Source organism: Mus musculus, chromosome 4 (assembly GCF_000001635.26).
Source record: "Mus musculus strain C57BL/6J chromosome 4, GRCm38.p6 C57BL/6J".
Taxonomy (NCBI): Eukaryota; Metazoa; Chordata; class Mammalia; order Rodentia; family Muridae; genus Mus; species Mus musculus.
The window spans coordinates 106,749,227-106,767,663 of record NC_000070.6 but is presented as its reverse complement, the minus strand read 5'-3'; the positions used below and the strand labels follow the sequence as shown (position 1 = coordinate 106,767,663).

Here is an 18,437-nt window from a genome sequence, read left to right as displayed (position 1 = left end):
TCAAGCCAGGTGTGGTGGTGGACACTGATAGACTTAGCGCTTGGAAGACAGGGGCATTGCTGTGAGTGTGATTCAAAACTGACTTAGTTTATATAACATAATAAAACCCTGTCTCAAAAATAACCTCCAGCCGGGCGTGGTGGCGCATACCTTTAATCGCAGCACTCAGGAGGCAGAGGCAGAGGCAGGCCGATTTCTGAGTCCCAGGCCAGCCTGGTCTGAGTTCCAGGACAGCCATGGCTATACAGAGAAACCCTGTCTCGAAAAAAAAAAACAAAACAAAACCCCAAAAACCAGGAAAAAAAAAACCAACAGAAAAAAAAAACCAACAGAAAAAAACAAACTAAACAAAAACAAAAAGCAACCTCCAAATAAATATAATAACTTAATTTAATAAATGAGACATTTTAAGAGGTTCCCATGTCTGGAATACCACTACTCAGGAGCTGAGGCTGGAGTTTCCTGAGCCTGGGGTACATAATGAGGCCCTGTCTCAAACAGTAGAAGACAAAGTGAAATATTTTCAAACATCTAGAAGGACTAAGAATTAATTTTCAACAACTTCCATATGATTATCACACCTGAAAAATGGCCACTTACTTTCCCCCACCAGTGCCGTCCTGTCAGCATATGACCACACCGAATTGCAAGTTTGTTTTGCTGTGTCATTATTTTTTGTTATCCCAGTAAGTCTGGAAATAAGTTTGCAAATCCATTGAGTCTTCTAATGCTCCTGACTCCTAACCTCTCACCTCCAACCAGCTCTCTTGAAGGGGACTGTGTGCCCTCTCTCTTCCTCCCTCCCTCTCTCCCTCCCTCCCTTTTTTCCTCTTTCTTCCTCCTTGTGTGTTGTGGATACCTGGTCATTTGCTGCCTTGAGATTCCATCATCTGAACTTTGCTGTGAGCCTCATCCTGGTGTAATGTAACATGTCCCTCTGTCCCCTGAGAACAAATGGGTCCTAGGGATGGCCTTGACATGTTGGTTTATTTAAGGGGCCATCTCTTTGCATTGTGAAGACTGTCTGGAGGATGTTGGGGAGCCAGAGGCTCGTGGGGGGCTCTCTTGAGATGGGCAGTGACAGGGAAGGAGGCTGTTTGGGGTGAGTGCTGGGGATGGAGGACAGACAGGAAGGATGAGAAGCTCCTGAGTCCAGGTGGCTATCGGAGAGGTGACACATGACTGTCAGTACCACACAGAGAGAGGTGACACATGACTGCTGTCAGGTACCACAGTTATCAGGGAAGCTTGGGAAACACCCTGTAACCGAGTTACTCCCAGCCCTCTTTAAAAAAAAAAAAAGAAAGACTTATTTTTATTATTTTATTTTTAAAATAATATAAATATTATATTAATATAAAATATTATATTATTCTATTTTATTATTTGTGTTATCTGGATGGTGGTGGTGGCACACGCCTTAAATCCCAGCACTCAGGAGGCAGAGGCAGATGGATCTCTGAGTTCCAGGCCAGCCTGGTCTACAGAGGCAGGATACACAGAGAACCCCTGTAGCAAAGAACAACAACCAAATAATTATTTGCCTTTGTGTGTGTGTATGAGTGTGTGTGTGTATGTGTGTGTGTGTAAGTACAGATGGCTGTAGAGGCCGGAGGCATTAGATTTCTGGAGCCGAGACTATAGGCAGTTGTGACCCACTGGACATGGGTTCTGGGAACTAAACTCAGATCTTCTGCAAGGGCAGTGTGTGCTCTTAACTACTAAGCCATCCTCCAGTCCCCTCAGACCCCTTGTAACACCACAGAAAGGGAAGTTCATTTTAAATCAGCAATCCCCTATTCCCTGGGAGGAATCTATTCCTAGATCTCTGATAGGTGCCTAGGACCCTGACTGGCATCAGTCCCTACACAGACCGTGATATCTCCCATAGGTTCACAGCCATGGTAAAGCTTAGTTCAAAATTAGGTGCAGTCAGGCTTGAGCAAAAATGGCTAAGCCATGCCTGGTGGCACAAGTCTGTAATTCCAGCTACTCAAAGCCTAGTGTAGTTGGATCATGAATTCAAGACCAGTATGAGCTACAGAGTGAGTTCAAGGTCAACCTGTGCAGCTCATTGAGGCCCTGTCTCAACATTAACATTTTAAAAAGGCACTGGCGACTCATTTTAGTGGTAGAGCAGTTGCCTGAGGCCCAAGGACCAATCCAGTACTGAGGTGACAGAAAATGATAGTAAAAATGATCAATTGTAACAATATGCTTTAATAAACACTAAAATCTTTGAAGCTATCCTCTAGCAATTATAAAAATATACTTTCATAAACATTGCAATCTTTGAAGTTACCTGTCTCTTTTAAAACGTTTTATTAACTTTATGTGTGTGAGTGTTTTGCCTGTATGTATGTCTGTGCACCACATATGTAGCATCCATAGAGGCCAGAAGAGGGCTTCGGATTCCCTGGAACTGGAGTTACGGATGGTTATAAGTTGCCACGTGGCCCAATGCTCTTAACCATGGAGCCATCTCTCCAGTCCTCTTTCCTAACTTTTGATCATGAAAACTTTCCAGTGCATGGAAGTGAAAGGACATGTCGGGCTGGAGAGATGGCTCAGTGGGTAAGAGCACCCGACTGCTCTTCTGAAGGTCCAGAGTTCAAATCCCAGCAACCACATGGTGGCTCACAACCATCCGTAACAAGATCTGACTCCCTCTTCTGGTGTGTCTGAAGACAGCTACAGTGTACTTACATGTAATAAATAAATAAATCTTAAAAAAAAAAAAAAAAAAAAAAAAAAAAAGAAAGGACATGTCACTGATGCCTGGATCTGATAGCTTTTGCTTTGCTGATTCGCTTTATATCTATACAGGGATAAATTCATGTAAAAATACAGTGTACAGAAGGCATTTCTCCGCCCGAGTGTCAGTATTGCTGAAAACATGAGCAGAGATGACCTGTCTAGCATTGAGAGCAGAAGTCACTCACCGAGCCCCTGCAGTGACTAGTCAAGGGTCAGGTTGAATCACCCTACCTCTCACTGGGCTGTCTCCATACATTCTACAAGGACACAGACTCAGAGGCAAGGTGACTTGCCCCAAGTCACCAATTTGTGGTGTGACAGTTGAAGCAGAGCATGACAAACCTAGTCTTGTGTGGCCACACTTGGGCCTTGTGACTGGCATGCCCCTTGGAATGGACCTTTCCAAGCTTCGGCGACAGGCAGTGCATTCTGCGTGTTCACAAGCCACGGGGCAGAGGGGTTAAAGGACTTCTGAGGTCATAGAGATTGAACTCGGCAAGGTTTCTAGCCTTTTGCCCTCCTCACCCCGACAGCCCATCAGCTGGGCACACTCTGGGCACAGGGCAAGCTAGGTGGCTCCCAGGAGATTTGGATGTGGGAAGCATTCCCAGAAGGACAGGCTGCACCTAGGAAGAACTGGGCTGGTTGGGTTAACACAGATCATTTAGAATTCTTGCCCTGCTGCGAGTTAGTTGGGTGACCTTGTTAGCTAGAATACCTTGGACAAATGCTTAGCCTCTCTGATGTTCACTCCCCTGTAAACCTGTCTCCAGGTTTGTTTTGAGATTCAAATGTAGAAATGCACACTAGCACTTTTAAATGTCACATATCCCTGCCCACTCCTCTCTCCAGCCATTGGCACTTGGCAAGCATTTGTCAAATGTGGATGGATGGCTTCCATTAGTCACTGTTTATGGAGGTCTCACCCTGCCTCATGTGCTTGGTGTGTTGAGGAGCAAAGCACACACTCGCTTGGCTGGGCTAGGACTCACAGTTGAGCCTGTAGCCACGCACCCTGCACAGGCTCTGGCTTTTGTGAGCCACAGAAATGAATCAAAAGAAGCGAGAACAAAAGCCAGGGGCTTTGGCAGTGCAGTTTAAAGACTCAGGAGGCAGAGGTCATATTCCAGGGGGGGTGCTGGAGGGCGAGCTCTGGACACTGGGGGATAGGAGGCTGCCCCCAGGAGGGTGCTGCAGAGCAAAAAGAGGGCTCTAGCTTCTAGGCTGGGGGGTGGATGTATAAATTAGCTGCTCATGGAAGCTCTGATTTTCCACCTATGGGACGAGTGCTCATGTTGTATGCTGGCTTGGTGACACTGCAGTTGTGTGACTATGTTCTGGGAGTCTTGAAGTACTCTTGCCAGTCCTCCTCCTCTGAGGTATGGGCGTCTGAGGTGCCTGTCTCTCCTTTGGTCCCTCTGGAAGGCTTACCTCCTGCTTTCCTCTCCTCAGTGTCGGCCAAGTGGTGAATATCAAGGCCAAGGTGAACCGGGCCTTCAACTCCAGCATGGAGGTGTGTGTGGCTGGCCCTGCCTGGGGGTGGGGTGGCCTTCCTGTTCCACTCTGTCTTTCGGGATCCAAGCCCAAGCCCCCTCACACTGTAGGACTCTGACTAGAGTTCCAAGATAGCTGGCTGGGATAGGAGGACCCTAAGGCCTTCCTTGCTAATATCCCATAGCACAGGAGGGAACATGGAGACCAGGGCGGGGAAGGGGTGTGCTCAGGGCTTCCACTCCTGCTCAGGCACATTCAGTAGGAGGCAGGTGTGAAGGCAGAGGAAGGCAGCGCTGTGTCTGGTCATGGTGCTGCAATGGGAGAGACTGTATTTTTGCCCATTAGCTCACCTGGATGGCCTCTGTTTTCACATCTGTACAATGGGCCCATGGCTCCTGTACTCGGAGAACTGAAGGTTGGCTTTGGGATCTACTAAGGACTTCATTTCTTCTGGGCTTTATTTAGGTTCTGCAACTTAGTGAGCCATTGATTCCTGAGAGCCACAGAGGCTGGGCTAATAGTTCTGACTATGCTTCTGGGCAGTACACAAATGCACCCCACAGATCTGATCTTTCAGTAGCAGGAGTAGACATTTGAACCTTTTGAGTAATTCTTCGAGAACAGCTGTGGCCACTCCCATTCCATAGATGAGGAAACAGATCCAGATGAGGGAGGTGAATTGCCCAAGGTTTTCCAGGGAACCAGAGGTGGAGGCAGAACCAGCTCTATGTACCTGGTGTCCCATACCTGGTAGGTGATATAGAGACTCCAGAGGTCCAGCCTGGGTGGCTCTTCAGCCTCCCTAAAGTTGCAAGCCTTGAGTCACATCTTCCTGTCCTCCCTCCTCCCACACCCTCCTCCCTCTGTAGGTGGGAATCCAGGTGGTCTCTGAGGATCTGTGCTCTGAGAAGCAGTGGAGTGTCTGCAAGGCCTTGGCCACCTTTGTGGCCCACCGGGAGCTCTCCAAGGTAGACTGCTGTCCCAGCTGCTCTGCCCCACTCACATTACCCAGAGAGGGACCCTCTGGGATCCCATCCAGGTGCCCGCGCCCTTTCCCCATCTCTTCCTGCACATTTAAATGTCTTCAGATCACTAAACAGACCCCTCTATGTTCTGGGCCTCTGCCCAAGAAGGGATCTTGGGGGACATTTAGAGAGGACTATGCCCTGTCAGGTTACAATAGAGACAAGGTAGGCACAGCGAGGAGAGATCCCTGGAGCTCCTCTTCCACAGCAGCCCAGGCCCATCAGGGAGCAGCAGCAGGCCACTGTGCTGTCTCTGGGAACTTGTGCGCCTTGTCTCCTGGCCAATAGGTGAAGCTGAAGCAGGTCATCCCATTGACCGAGGAGGAGAAGACTGAACATGGGGTGGCGGCTGAGCGCCGGCGTATGCGACTGGTCTATGCAGACACCATCAAAGATCTCCTAACCCACTGTGTCATCCAGGACGGTATGTGCACAAGGGGGCAGCTAGGTTACACAGAAGGGAAGCTGGTGCCCTCACAACCACTTCTAATGGAAGGAGAAAGGGATCATACTATGGACCTCTGTCCCTATATAAAAAGCAAGTCTCCTTTCAGTCTTCTCCCTCCTCCCCCCCAGAGCTCAGGCCATCATCTCCCTAGAGGCAAAGGCTGCTACCTGGTTTCCAATGTTATTCTAGAGGTTCTTTCTGTAGATTTAAGCAAAGCGTGTGTTATTTAGTTTCCTGGTTTTACCCTGAAGGGAACACATAGGACACATTGTTCTGTATCTTGATCTTGATTTTTCCCCCTCTTGATGGTTGATGGTTGGTCTCTTGTTGATGCCGGATGACCTGTCTGCCTTGGACTGTGGGATTTTGGCAGGTAGTGAGGTGAGGAAGGTGTTCTACAGAGAATGAAGGCCCCGGGGGGTAGGGACAGGGACCCTGGGGTTCTTGGTGCATGTCCATGTTCTTATGTGAGGTCTTTCTTGACATTGAAATTGAAGGAGCCAATTTTCCGACAAATAAAAAGAAATTCAGCTGAGCAAAGTGACACTCCCAACAACCTTAGCACTCTGGAGGCTGAGGCAGGAGGATTATGAGTTAGAGGCCAGCCTTGATTACATATGAAGTTCACAGCTACCCTGGGATACATAGTGAGATCCTGTCTCAAAACAAAGAAAAACTGTTGTTGGCTGGGCACGGTGGAGCACACCAACTGTTCCAGCAGTGACATAGGAGGCTGAGGCGGGAAGATCAGGAGTTCAAGACCATCCTGAGCCCTGGTGCTGGACTTAGGGGATGGCTGGAGGGAGCCCAGCTCTTCCAGTCAGTTCCATGGATCTGTCCATTCCATCGTAGCCCTCTCAAATCCCTCCTGTGCAGACAGCCTGCCTCCAGGGGTCGGTCTAGACCCCTCTTCCTGGCATGCTGGCCTCAGACTAATGCTTCTGCCCCAGTGCAAGTGTCCTTCCCCCAGCTTAGCCAAAGGCTTCTCTTGCATCTGCCAGCACCTACTGCAGACTTGGCCTTATTATCAATATCAGCTTCTGCTTCCCTGTCCTACCTCTCCTGGGACATCTTATGGGGCCCTTCACCTGAGTGAATGCCATCTTTCTGCCCGGGTGCTCTGTGGAGGACTTTCTTAGGATTCTGGAGACACATGACAAGCAGTTGGGCATCATGTCGGCAACAGCTTCCTGGATCTCTGAGGCCATGTTTGCTCATCAGCCTTTCTTACCCTGGGTATCCGAATGCCACTTCTGCCAGGAACAGGGACCAGTCAGGGTAGTGGGCAGCAAGGTCTGTCCTGAGAGTGTAGCCACTGGCTATAAGCTGAGCATACTACAGCTACAACCATCCCTCGTGGACACCCAGTCCTGGGTGGCTAGGGCTGACACTTGCTCCTTACAGATGGGAGTCTGAGAGCCAGTGGTTGGCTTGATGTATCCAGTGTCATACAGCCTGTGTTCAGTGTAGCAGGGGTTGGCTCAGGCTTGCTTATCTGACAGCTGTGTTGTCTGCTGCCTTGTGGCAGGTGTGTGTCCTTCCTCCCATGCCTCCCACTCTTTACCCAGGGCCAGTCTAGGCCTTGTGATCACTTGGTGGTAGTTAATTAACGTTTCAGGGTATGGAGGGTGTCATTGTCCCAGGGCTTCCATGGACAGTCTATCCTTAGGGATCCTCTCATCTGCTTGCTTTCCTCCCTGGCCAGATTTGGACAAGGACTGCAGCAATATGGTGCCAGCCGAGAAGACCCGAGTGGAGAGTGTGGAGCTGGTGCTGCCTCCTCACGCCAATCATCAGGGCAATACCTTCGGGGGACAGATCATGGCTTGGATGGAGAATGTGGCCACCATTGCAGCCAGGTGAGACACCACTGCAGTTGGGTGAGACAGCACTGCAGTCGGGTGAGACAGCCTCTGCTTGCCGTCTCTCCTCTGTTTCCTTGGCAAGAGAGAGTCTTGCTGGTGTCAGCTCTCAGAGCTCCAGCAGCTTGGGTGCTCTGCTAGGAGAACCCTAGATTTCCACACCTCTGGAGCCAGAGAGGAGCCATTTCTGTGAGCTGGCCATGCTTCCTTTTTCTACTCATCCATTACCACATTCCTTGTAGCTGCTGGGAGTTTCCACTGCAGTCTGACCCTGAAGCCTCCCCTTGATCACCCTTTACCTGAACTCCCTTAGTAATTGCTCTTTCAAGCTCTCTTCCTCCTCAACTTTCCTAGCCCCTGATTTTGCTCCTGGTGTGACCTCCCATGGATCAGCATACTGCCCAGCACCACCACAAAGCCACCTTGGACTGATGCCTCTTTCTAGTGGCAAAAATAAGTTCTACTTCCTCCTATAGCTCTTGGGTAGGATGTGTGTGGTTCCTGGTACTTGAGATATCAGGGATTAAAAAAAAAAAAAGGTTAACCAGGCAGTGGTGGCGCACGCTTTTAATCCCAGGACTTCGGAGGCAGAGGAAGGTGGATCTCTGAGTTCGAGGCTTGGAGGCCAGCCTGGTCTACAGAGAGAATTCTAGGACAGCCAGGGCTTCACAGGCCGGCAGTCCATACTGGACACCTTGTGCCTCATGGTTGTCCTTGCTGTTCTCCCACCACACCATAACCCGCTCCACTAGGCCAGTTTTCATTCTTAGGGCCTACCCCAGGCCCCTCGCCCCTGAGGTTAAGCTGGAGGTAGTGTCCACGAAGTAACATTGTGAAGCCTAGCATGTGAGTGTGGGGAGACCTGGGGAGGTCCAGGGCCTGGATAATCAGGGAAAGCTTCTTGGTGGAGGAGGGCCTCATCAGGGCCACCAGGGACAAGAAGCTTTGCGGAGGGATGGGCTTTAAGGTTTCAGGGGACATAGATACCGAGACAAGAATGCCAAGAGAAGGGCTGGAGAGATGGCTCAGCGGTTAAGAGCACCGACTGCTCTTCCAGAGGTCCTGAGTTCAATCACTAGCAACCACATGGTGGCTCACAACCATCTGTAATGGGATCTGATGCCCTCTTCTGGTGTGTCTGAAGACAGCTACAGTGTACTTAGATATAATAATAAATAAATCTTTTTTAAAAGTTTAAAAAAGGGCTGGAGAGATTGCTCAGTGGTTAAGAGCACCATCTGCTCTTCCAAAGGTCCTGAGTTCAAATCCCAGCAACCACATGGTGGCTCACAACCATCCGTAATAAGATCTAACGCCCTCTTTGGGTGCATCTGAGGACAGCTACAGTGTACTTAGATATAATAATAAATAAATCTTTTTTTTTTTAAATAAGTTTTAAAAAATGCCAAGAGAAGGTGGGGAAGGGTTTGCTTTAGGTCATTCTCTACACTTGCTCTCTTCTGGCCTCAAATTCAGCTCCTCTCTGGCTATGCACAGTATGCTAAGCTGGAGACAGCTTTAGTACTATGCGTTGAGCAGGATCATCCCAGGACTGGGCCAGAGATGGGTTACGGGCTAGGTACTAGAGAGCGCTGGCTCAACCACCTTAGACAGTAGCAGCCATTTCCTCTGTCTCCTGCTCTTCCCTGCAGCCGGCTCTGTCACGCCCACCCTACGCTCAAGGCCATCGAGATGTTCCATTTCCGAGGCCCGTCTCAGGTGGGGGACCGTCTGGTGCTCAAGGCCATCGTGAATAACGCCTTTAAGCACAGGTGAGGGGTCTCGATGGGTGGGACCGGGCCACCGAGGGTTGAGGGTTCTTTCTGATCTTAGAAATCACCTAATGCAGACCTGCCTTTCCCCAGTCGATGAGGTTTGAATTACTGGGTTGTTTACGTGGCCCAAGTTTAGCTAGTGGTCTGTCTTCTGGAATGTTCTATGACTCCCACTATTGTCCAGTGGTGGGCCTGGGGTCTTCTTGGAGTTTTCTGTCGGTGCTGTGCCTCCCACTGACCTGTGCTTGCGTGCTCTGTCTCTCCCTGCTTGGCTGCAGGACTGAGCTCTGGGGTTGCAGAGGTCTCAGGGCCTCTTCTGTTTCTCAGATCCTTTCTCACCCATGTCCTAAAACAGGTCATTTTACTATCTCACCTTGGAATGGGTTCTGAGGGCTATCCTCACCACAGCTGGTTTTAGCTAAGGGCTGTTTCTGAGAACTTAGTGTGCTCATTTATGATTAGGGCAATCTGAAGCTGAACAGCCTAGGTTCAAGTTTGGCTTCACTTCTCACAGGCTGTGTGTCTTTGGGCAAGTTACTTAATGTCTCTGAGCATCCCTTTGTTTGTTTGTTTGTTTGTTTAATGTATGTGAGTACACTGTTTCTGTCTTCAGACACACTAGAAGAGGGCATTAGATCCCACTAAAGATGCTTATGAGCCAGCGTGTGGTTGCTGGGAATTGAACTCAGGACCTCTGAAAGAGCAGTCAGTGCTCTTAACTGCTGAGCCATCTCTCCAGCCCCTGCGCCCTTCTTTAGCATATAAAATGCTCACGCAGCCCCCTCGAGAAAGGCAAAGAGACTGTCCAGTCAGAGTCTGTGGCTGTATGGTGGAGCTTCTTGTTACAGCTGCTGCTATTTGCAATCCCACCAGCCCACTTCCTGCCTCTCTCAGGACCCTCCCAGGCTTGGTTCTCCTTAGCTTCTTTTCCTGCCTCATTCTGAGGCTTGGCGTGTGGTTCCCTGTTCCTCTTAGGCCCACCTCTTGCAGCGGTAAGACTCCCTGGCTTTGCCTCTGTTGGACAAATGCTCTACATATCCTTGGCCCCTTTTCTAGCTTTTAGTATGTTTTCTCTTTTTAATTCTCTATTAGCTCTGAAGGCAGAGAAGCAGGCAAATCTCTACGTTTGAGACCAGCCTGGTTTACAGAGAGACAGTCCAAGGATAGTCAGGGACACGGAGAAACCCTATCCTAGGGGAAAAAAAAATGTGTACACTGGGCATGGTGGCTCACACCTCTAATCCCATCACTCCGGAGGCAGAGGCAGCAGGATCTGAGTTCAAGGCTAGTGTGGTAGAGTTCCAGGACAGCCAGAGTTATATAGTGAGACCCTGTCTCACAAAACAAAACAACAGAATGATGTGTATATGTATGGGTGTTTGTGTAGGTGTTCATGCATGTGTAGGTGTCTGGAAGCTGGGGGTAACTATTCTCAGGCACCGTCCACCATAGTTTGTGGCAGAGTTTTCTCATCGGCCTGGAGCCTGCCGCAGTTAGGCCGGCTGCCAGCAAGCCCCATCGATGCTCTGCTCTCTGTGATCCCGGGGCTGGGACTCTAAGTGTGAGCTGCCATACTTGGCTTTTAGGTGGTTCTCGGGATTGAACTTGGGTCCTTCTACTTGTACTTTTCGAGCTGAGCAATCTCCTCGGCCCCTGATGATGATAACTATAATTATAATGATAATTATTACTATTTTGAATTTTGAGATGGAATTTTACTCTGATACTCAGGTTGGTCTTCAACTTATGTCAATACCCCTGTCTCAGTATCCGTAGTGCTGAGATTACTAGCATATGTCAGAATGCCTGGCTTTCTTTGTAATTTCCCATGGCTAAACTTTTAAAAAAGTTACATTTATATTTATTTACTGTATATATGGAGTATGTGTTGGGGGGCAGAGTGTGACCACCTGCTTTTAGGCTAGGTCTCTGGGATCAAACTCAGGTTGTCAGACTTGGCGGCAAGTGCCTTTCCTGCTGAGCCATCTTGCCTAACCCCTGATGACCTTTGGGCGTCTTTGCTTTCTTGCTTTGTTGGCTTTCTGGGCTGTTAGCTGGAAGCCTGGCTTGGCGGGTTCATCTCTCCCCGTGTTGCACACTCTACGTGCTCTGTGAGATTACTGAAGGGGGCAGATACGGTTCTGGCCATTTGGGTCCAGTTGTTGGAAGAGCTGCAGGAGAGTGTGTGCACACTCTGTACACCTGCCTGCCTGTGTGTGTACTTGTGCATGAGTGTGTGAGTGTGTGTGATGTGGAAGGGCATGGCTTGGGGAAGGTCTGTGGAGCCTGACTCCCTCTTTCATTTGACCTTAGCATGGAGGTGGGTGTGTGTGTGGAGGCGTACCGCCAGGAAGCTGAGACCCAGCGCCGGCACATCAACAGCGCCTTCATGACCTTCGTGGTCCTGGACAAAGATGACCAGCCTCAGAAGCTGCCCTGGATTCGTCCCCAGCCTGGAGTGAGTATCTTACCCCTAAGTTTCCTCATCGTGTGACAGTCCCACCCCCAGTTCTTCACTGAGATACAACCAGATCAGAGTGTTCTGGTTTCACCCAGGGATTCCCCTGTGAAGCTGGGCACCCCCTCTGCCTGCCAGAACTGGAACATACACACCATGAGAGCTGGCTGATGTTAGGGGTTCATGGGCCTGAACAGCCTGTATGATTGAAGAGACCCTTAGTCTGGCCACCATAGGCTGGTTGAGCTTCACCCTTGCCTCATTCTTGGACTTCTATCTCTGAGGCTCCGTGCAGAGCTAAGTTACAGCTTAGGGGCCCTGGGGCTTTCTCAGTAAGGGTGTTTTGACATCTGCTGCCCTAGCAAGAGCTAAGCTTGTCTTAAGGACTGCAAGGTCCTCTGGCCCCAGGGGACAGGGATGGCAGAGCTCTGGGTCAGCTGGTCATCCCATCTGTACCACAACATGTCCCTGCTTCCATCCTAGGAGGGTGAACGGCGATACCGAGAAGCCAGTGCCAGGAAGAAGATCCGCCTGGACAGGTGGGTGGGGCTGGGCAGTGGGAGGGCCGTACTTCAGGGCTGCTCTCCACCTGCTGGCCCTGAGACAGTCTTCAGGAATCCTCCTGGACTTATTTATTTTATGTATATGAGTACACTTTAGCTGTCTTCAGACACACCAGAAGAGGACGTCAGATCTCATTATGGATGGTTGTGAGCCACCATGTGGTTGCTGGGGATTGAACTCAGGACCTCTGGAAGAGCAGCTAGTTTTAACCGCTGAGTCATCTTTCCAGCCCTCTCATTCTCCTTTTTAAATTTTATTTTATTTTGAGTCATGATCTGACACTGTAGCCCTGTAACCTAGGCTGGGCTGGAACTCTCTAAGTAGTTCAAGCTGGTCTTGAACTCTTGGGATTCCTCTGCCTCAGTCATCTGGATTGGCCCTTTGCATCTGCATAGTCCTGAGTCAGCATCTTACGGCCCTTCTAGATACCAGGACACTGAGGACAGAAGGTAGATCTCTTGTCCTCAGGACACACAGTTGAGTGAGATCTGTTGGTCCTGGCTTAGTCTGGGTGATTTCCGCCCATTTACTCTGAGTGCTGTTTGTATGGCCATGAAAGGGTCAAATCTCTGCACTCAGGAGAGGGAAGTAGAGGATTGACATAAGTTCAAGGCCAACCTGGCCTACATAGAGATACCCATCTCAACCAAAATGAATCAATTAAAACAAAGCCCAGAAAGGTCTAGAGCATAGACCCAATGGCTCAAGACATGTATAGTGGTGTGTCTGAACTGGCGGCAAAGCACCTCGTAGACTGTAGCATGCTGTAGATGCACCCAGCCTCACACGTTGTTATTGATAAGGAACACCTACATTTCTGGGACATTTTCATACGCTAAGCACTGTGTTCCTTGCAAAGCCCCTTGAATGTAGAGACGACATGGATTCCATTCCAAAGAGAACACTGAGGCGTGGCATGGGTGACGGGGAGCCTGAGCTTGTCCCTTTTCCTCTCCAGTCCCCTGTGCACTTCCCAGAGTGCTAGCTGATCTGTTCTCAGCTGCTGTGTTTTCTGTACCCGTGTGCCCAATGCCCTGCCAGGCAGAGTCTCTAACCCCACTGAGCTTGCACTGGCCTGGCAATGATGTTTGCCAAACACAGTGAACTCTGAGAGACCCAGGTTGTCCTCTTCCCTCTCAGGAAATACCTTGTGTCCTGTAAGCAGGCAGAAGTGGCCCTGTCTGTCCCCTGGGACCCTAGCAACCAGGTAAGCCTCTTTGTTTCAAAGCCCACTGGGCCCTTTTGCATCCTTTGGTCAGAAAAGTTTTGGAAGAAAGCTTGCCCGTCCAGGGCCATGGAGAGCTCTGTGCCTTGCTCCGAGATGGCTGTTCATGACATTCGTGGGTGTCCCTTGTTTTTGCAAGAGGGTGTGGTTGCTCGGGACTGTGTAGGGCCTTAAGCCCAGCTCCTCTCCCCATATCTACACAGCCCCACCCGGGGACCCCTGGGGCAGGAGAAAGTAGCATTTGTATACTCTTCTCAGGTATACCTGAGCTACTACAACGTGTCCTCTCTGAAGACGCTCATGGCCAAGGACAACTGGGTGCTGTCCGTGGAGATCAGCGAGGTAACCCACCCACCTTTCTTTTCCTTACGAGCATCAAAGGCAGTATCAGCAAGGTCATGAAGCCACCCAATTTTAGGAACTGTCTCCAAGGCACTGAGTGAAGCCCCTGATTCTTTTCTTCCTGCCTGCCACCTTCCCCAGATGCTTTGCACAGGCCCCTTCTTCCCCACTTTCTCCTTTGACTCCATGCAGAGCAGATCACTGCAGGGGTGGGACGGGGGCATTTTGCCTCTCTTGCCTGTTCCTTGGACAGGTCATCTCCTCACTTGTCACATTAGGGAGTTGGACATTAGCAAGTTGGATGAAGCCAAGCTCTGCCGCCTCAGTTACTGCTTCTTTTGTTTTATAATTATTTTTATGTGTGTAGTGTTTTACCTGCATGCATGTCTGTGCTCCACGGGTATGTCTAGTACTTAGGGAAGCCAGAAGAGGGTGTCAGATACCCTAGATTGGAGTTACAGATATCTTTAAGCTGCCATGTGGATGCTGGGTATTGAACCCCAGTCCTCTGGAAGAGAAGCCAGTGCTCTTAACCTCTGAGCCATCTCTCCAGCTCTGACTACTGCTTCTTACAGCAGTGCTTTCTGTCTGTCCGTACTGAGCTCTGTGAGAGGTCCATTTTCACGGGGTTGTGGCAAGGACATTCAGTCACTTCTTTAGTCAGACAGCCAGTCAGTGGCAGCCCTGACTTCCAGCAGACAGACTCCACCGGCAGCAGTCTGGGGCTGTGGCGAGGCCGTTCTCTGTGCTCTGCAGGTCCGCCTGTACATCCTAGAAGAGGACTTCCTCTCCTTTCACTTGGAGATGGTGGTAAATGTGGATGCCGCCCAGGTCTTTCAGCTGCTGTCAGACCTGCGCAGGAGACCAGAGTGGGACAAGCATTACCGGTGAGGGGCCAGTGCTGGGAGAAAGGTGGGGGATTGCCTGCTGATGCTAAGCATATCCCACAATGCTTTGCTCCCACTGGCCTTCAGCTGGGGTGGGCCTGGCTACAGAGTATAGTCAGTCCTGTGTTAAATGGCAAAGTCATGGGTATGTTGAAGCCCTAGGGAAGAGACTAAACCTGGAACTGAACGTGGAGGCCTGGGTTTAAGTCTTGTTTCTGCTCTAGATAGTTTGACATTGGTCAGGCCGTTTCTGACCTGGGCCTCTGTTTGCGCCTTTTAAAAATATTTTATGAATATGGATATTTTGCCTGTCTGTGCAGCACATATGTGTCTGGTGCTCATGGGAACCAGAACAAAGCATCAGTAAAGATGATTTTGAGCTACCATGTGGGTGCTGGGAATTGAACCCAGGTCCTCTTAAAAAAAATAAAAAATAAAAAAACAGCCCGTGCTCTTAACCTGTAAGCCATCTCTTCAGCCCTTACAACTCTTTTTTGTTTGTTTGTTTGTTTAAAGACTAATTTATTATATGTAAGTACACTGCTGTCTTCAGACACCCCAGAAGAGGGCATCAGATCTCATTACGGATGGTTGTGAGCCATCATGTGGTTGTTGGGATTTGAACTCATGACCTTTGCTTTGGAAGAGCAGTTGGTGCTCTTAACTGCTGAGCCATCTCTCCAACCCAGCCCTCCCAACTCTTAAGAAGGGTCTTAGGGGGTGAGCAGGTCATAAATGCGCAGCAGCCAGTGTTCTTACCACCTGCCAAGGCTCTACTTGTGTGTGTGTGTGTAAGTACAGATGTCTGTAGAGGCAGTTGTGACCCACTAGACAAGGTGCTGGGAACTAAACTCTGAACTCAGCAGGCATGATGGCAAAGTGCCCTACCCATTGAGCCAACTTGTGGGGCTGGGAAAGTTAATGCTTAAAGCGGTGTTTGTTCAGCATCCTCAAAGTCCTCTCCTGTTCTGCCGATGTCGTGGCTCAGTCGGAGCCTGCATTACAAGAGCTTCCCTAGGAGGCTAGATGGGAAGTCAGTGAGCTGCGCATCACCAGCTGACTTTCTAGAGTAGCCTGCTCCTTCTTTGAGTCTGCCTTCAGCGGAGTGAGCATAGCCATTCATAGCCCGGCTTCCTGCCTAAGCTTTCTTTGCAGCCATGCTTGTGCAGTGTTGGGGAGACGGTTTAGTAGATAAAGCGCTTGCACACAAGCATGAGAACTTGAACCCAAGTTGGGAGGGCTGAAGAGATGGTTTACAAGCCATATAAAGCTGGGCATGTAGCTCATGCCTGCAATCCCAGGATTCTTTCTGTGAGATGGGAGACAGGAGACTCCTTAGAACTGCTAGAGCAAAGTTAGTCTGGTGCACACACACAGGCAAATAGCAATGACATACCTGAGGTTGTTATCAACAGTGCACCAATAGGTGAATACCTGCATTCAAACACTCATACTTGTGCATGTGCGCACACATGCACACACAACCACACACACATAGAGCAAGAGATCAAGCAAGTGGCAAGAAAGAAAAGAATAAACTGTGTTGCTCTAAAATGCTGTGCATGGGTAACCCGGACCTGCTAGCAGGGTATTCTAGAACTGAGAGGTGATCGGTGGTGGCTGGGCAGAGGAGCTGGGAAAGATGGGCTGCTGTGGACCAAACCAAAGTTCACTGAGGGTGAGTGACATAGGCTAGAGACCCCAGCACACTCCCCTAGGCCTGCACAGCCAGCCTGTTCCCTAGCCAGCCTTTGTGCAGCAGAAGGATAGGGGGAGGTGTGGCCATGTCCTCATGTGACTGCCCTTGTGTCTGTGGGTACCAATGTCAGTTGATGCCTGTATACCTGAACAGATGTGTGAGTATGCCTGGTCTTGTGTTGTCTCTGTTACCCATCAGGCTGAACACCCCAGCCCTGTTTCCTCATGAACTCTGTAGCCCAGAGTGGGTTAACCCCCAGCCTTAGCTCCTCTATTTAGTGAGGATGCTAAGACTGCCCACAGGAGTCTTAAGTGAGATCCCAGGATAGCACCTGAAACACACTGGGAACTCATTAGACAGTATGGACAACTACTGAATCCTTGAACAGCTACTTGGGGTGTGTGTGCACCTGCAGATCTGTGAGTTCAGAGCTGTCTGTGTACATACGCTCACATATGTCTTTCTCCATTGCTGTCGTAAAATACCCTGACAAAAGCAACTGAAGGGAGAACAGGTTCACTCGGGCTCACAGTTCCAAGTACTGTCCACTGCAGTGGGGAGGTCAAGGCAGCAGAAGCTTGAAGCACTTGTTCATACTGCATCCACAGTAACATAACAGAGGGGTGTGAATGCATGCTAGTGCCCAGCTCACAGCCTCCACTTTCCCTGTCAGGTGATGGTGCTGGCCACAGTTCAGGTGGGCCTCCCTCTGCCAATTAACAAGATAATCTCCTACAGGCATACCCAGAGACCCATTTCCCAGATGATTCTGCATTCTGTCAAGTTGACAGTTAATACTATCAGTTTGCATACTTGTATTGGCTTGAGTATATGTCAGTGTGCTTTGTGTGTGTGTGTGTGTACCTAGATGAGTGTCTCTGTATATGCTTATATGTGCATGTGCCTGTGTATCTGCTCTGGTGCACTGTGTGTGTGTGTGAATGTTGTGTGTACAGACAAGCACATGCATACACATTCATGCATACACATATGCTGGAGGGTCCCCATCCTTCCCCGGCTCCGCTCAGAGGCTGCAGGCTGCGGGAGCCTGGCAGAGCTGCTCCCCATAGAGAGCTGCTGTGGCTCTGAGCCCTGACTTCAGCCTCCCCACAGGAGTGTGGAGCTGGTGCAGCAAGTGGATGAGGATGACGCCATCTACCACGTCATCAGCCCCGCCCTGAGCGGGAACACCAAGCCCCAGGACTTTGTGATCCTGGCCTCTAGGCGGAAGCCTTGTGACAATGGGTGAGTGCCTGCTCTCTGAGGGGTGCAGTTGAGGTAGGGAGACCTCCTCTCTCCCTCTCCTGGGAGGAGCAGCAACATGGAGGCCAGAGCTCTGCTGCCCACTGGTGGCTGGACTCAGAACCCACCAGCTGTTTCTAGGCGCCATTGGGAGTTCATCATGACTGCAAGGTCACAAACTGCTCCTGAAAGCAAGGGCGACTGTGGCATTTGTTGCCACAGACACGAGTGCCTTTCCCATGGGTATCCCTTGGTCTCTGCCCTCTGGAAGCTTGTGGCTGTTACCTGAGACATGGGCGCAGCCAGGGTAGACTGCATCTTTTTTTCTGGAGACAAAGGCCAGAAGAATGAAAACCCCAAGGTACACAGTCCATGGGTTCACAGGGAGCCTGAACCTGATGCTGCTAACACAGATGTCCCCTTCCTACAGCTGACCCCCAGCAAGGCATCCTCCTCTGGATGATCTCTGATCCCTTCTAACTCTGCCTCTCTTCCAGGGACCCCTATGTCATTGCCCTGAGGTCGGTCACGCTGCCCACGCACCATGAGACACCGGAATACCAACGTGGGGAGACTCTCTGTTCAGGCTTCTGTCTGTGGCGTGAGGGGGACCAGATGACTAAGGTAAGACGTGATGTCCCCTCTATACTTCCACCTAT

At 50.1% G+C, this 18,437-nt stretch overlaps 1 protein-coding gene across 3 annotated transcripts in view; it reads left to right on the top strand.

Annotated features, from left to right (window-relative positions):
- The window catches only part of Acot11 (acyl-CoA thioesterase 11), a 60,453-nt gene that overhangs the window by 37,344 nt on the left and 4,672 nt on the right, over positions 1-18,437 (top strand). For all 3 annotated transcript variants that reach the window (NM_001347159.1, XM_011240556.2, NM_025590.4), the window contains exons 4-15: positions 4,210-4,270; positions 5,121-5,219; positions 5,565-5,700; positions 7,430-7,583; positions 9,239-9,358; positions 11,675-11,819; positions 12,303-12,358; positions 13,524-13,590; positions 13,867-13,950; positions 14,707-14,837; positions 17,650-17,781; positions 18,276-18,402. In NM_001347159.1, coding sequence (NP_001334088.1) covers positions 4,210-4,270; positions 5,121-5,219; positions 5,565-5,700; positions 7,430-7,583; positions 9,239-9,358; positions 11,675-11,819; positions 12,303-12,358; positions 13,524-13,590; positions 13,867-13,950; positions 14,707-14,837; positions 17,650-17,781; positions 18,276-18,402 — 1,312 coding nt within the window. The remainder of the gene's footprint in view (positions 1-4,209; positions 4,271-5,120; positions 5,220-5,564; positions 5,701-7,429; positions 7,584-9,238; positions 9,359-11,674; positions 11,820-12,302; positions 12,359-13,523; positions 13,591-13,866; positions 13,951-14,706; positions 14,838-17,649; positions 17,782-18,275; positions 18,403-18,437) is intronic.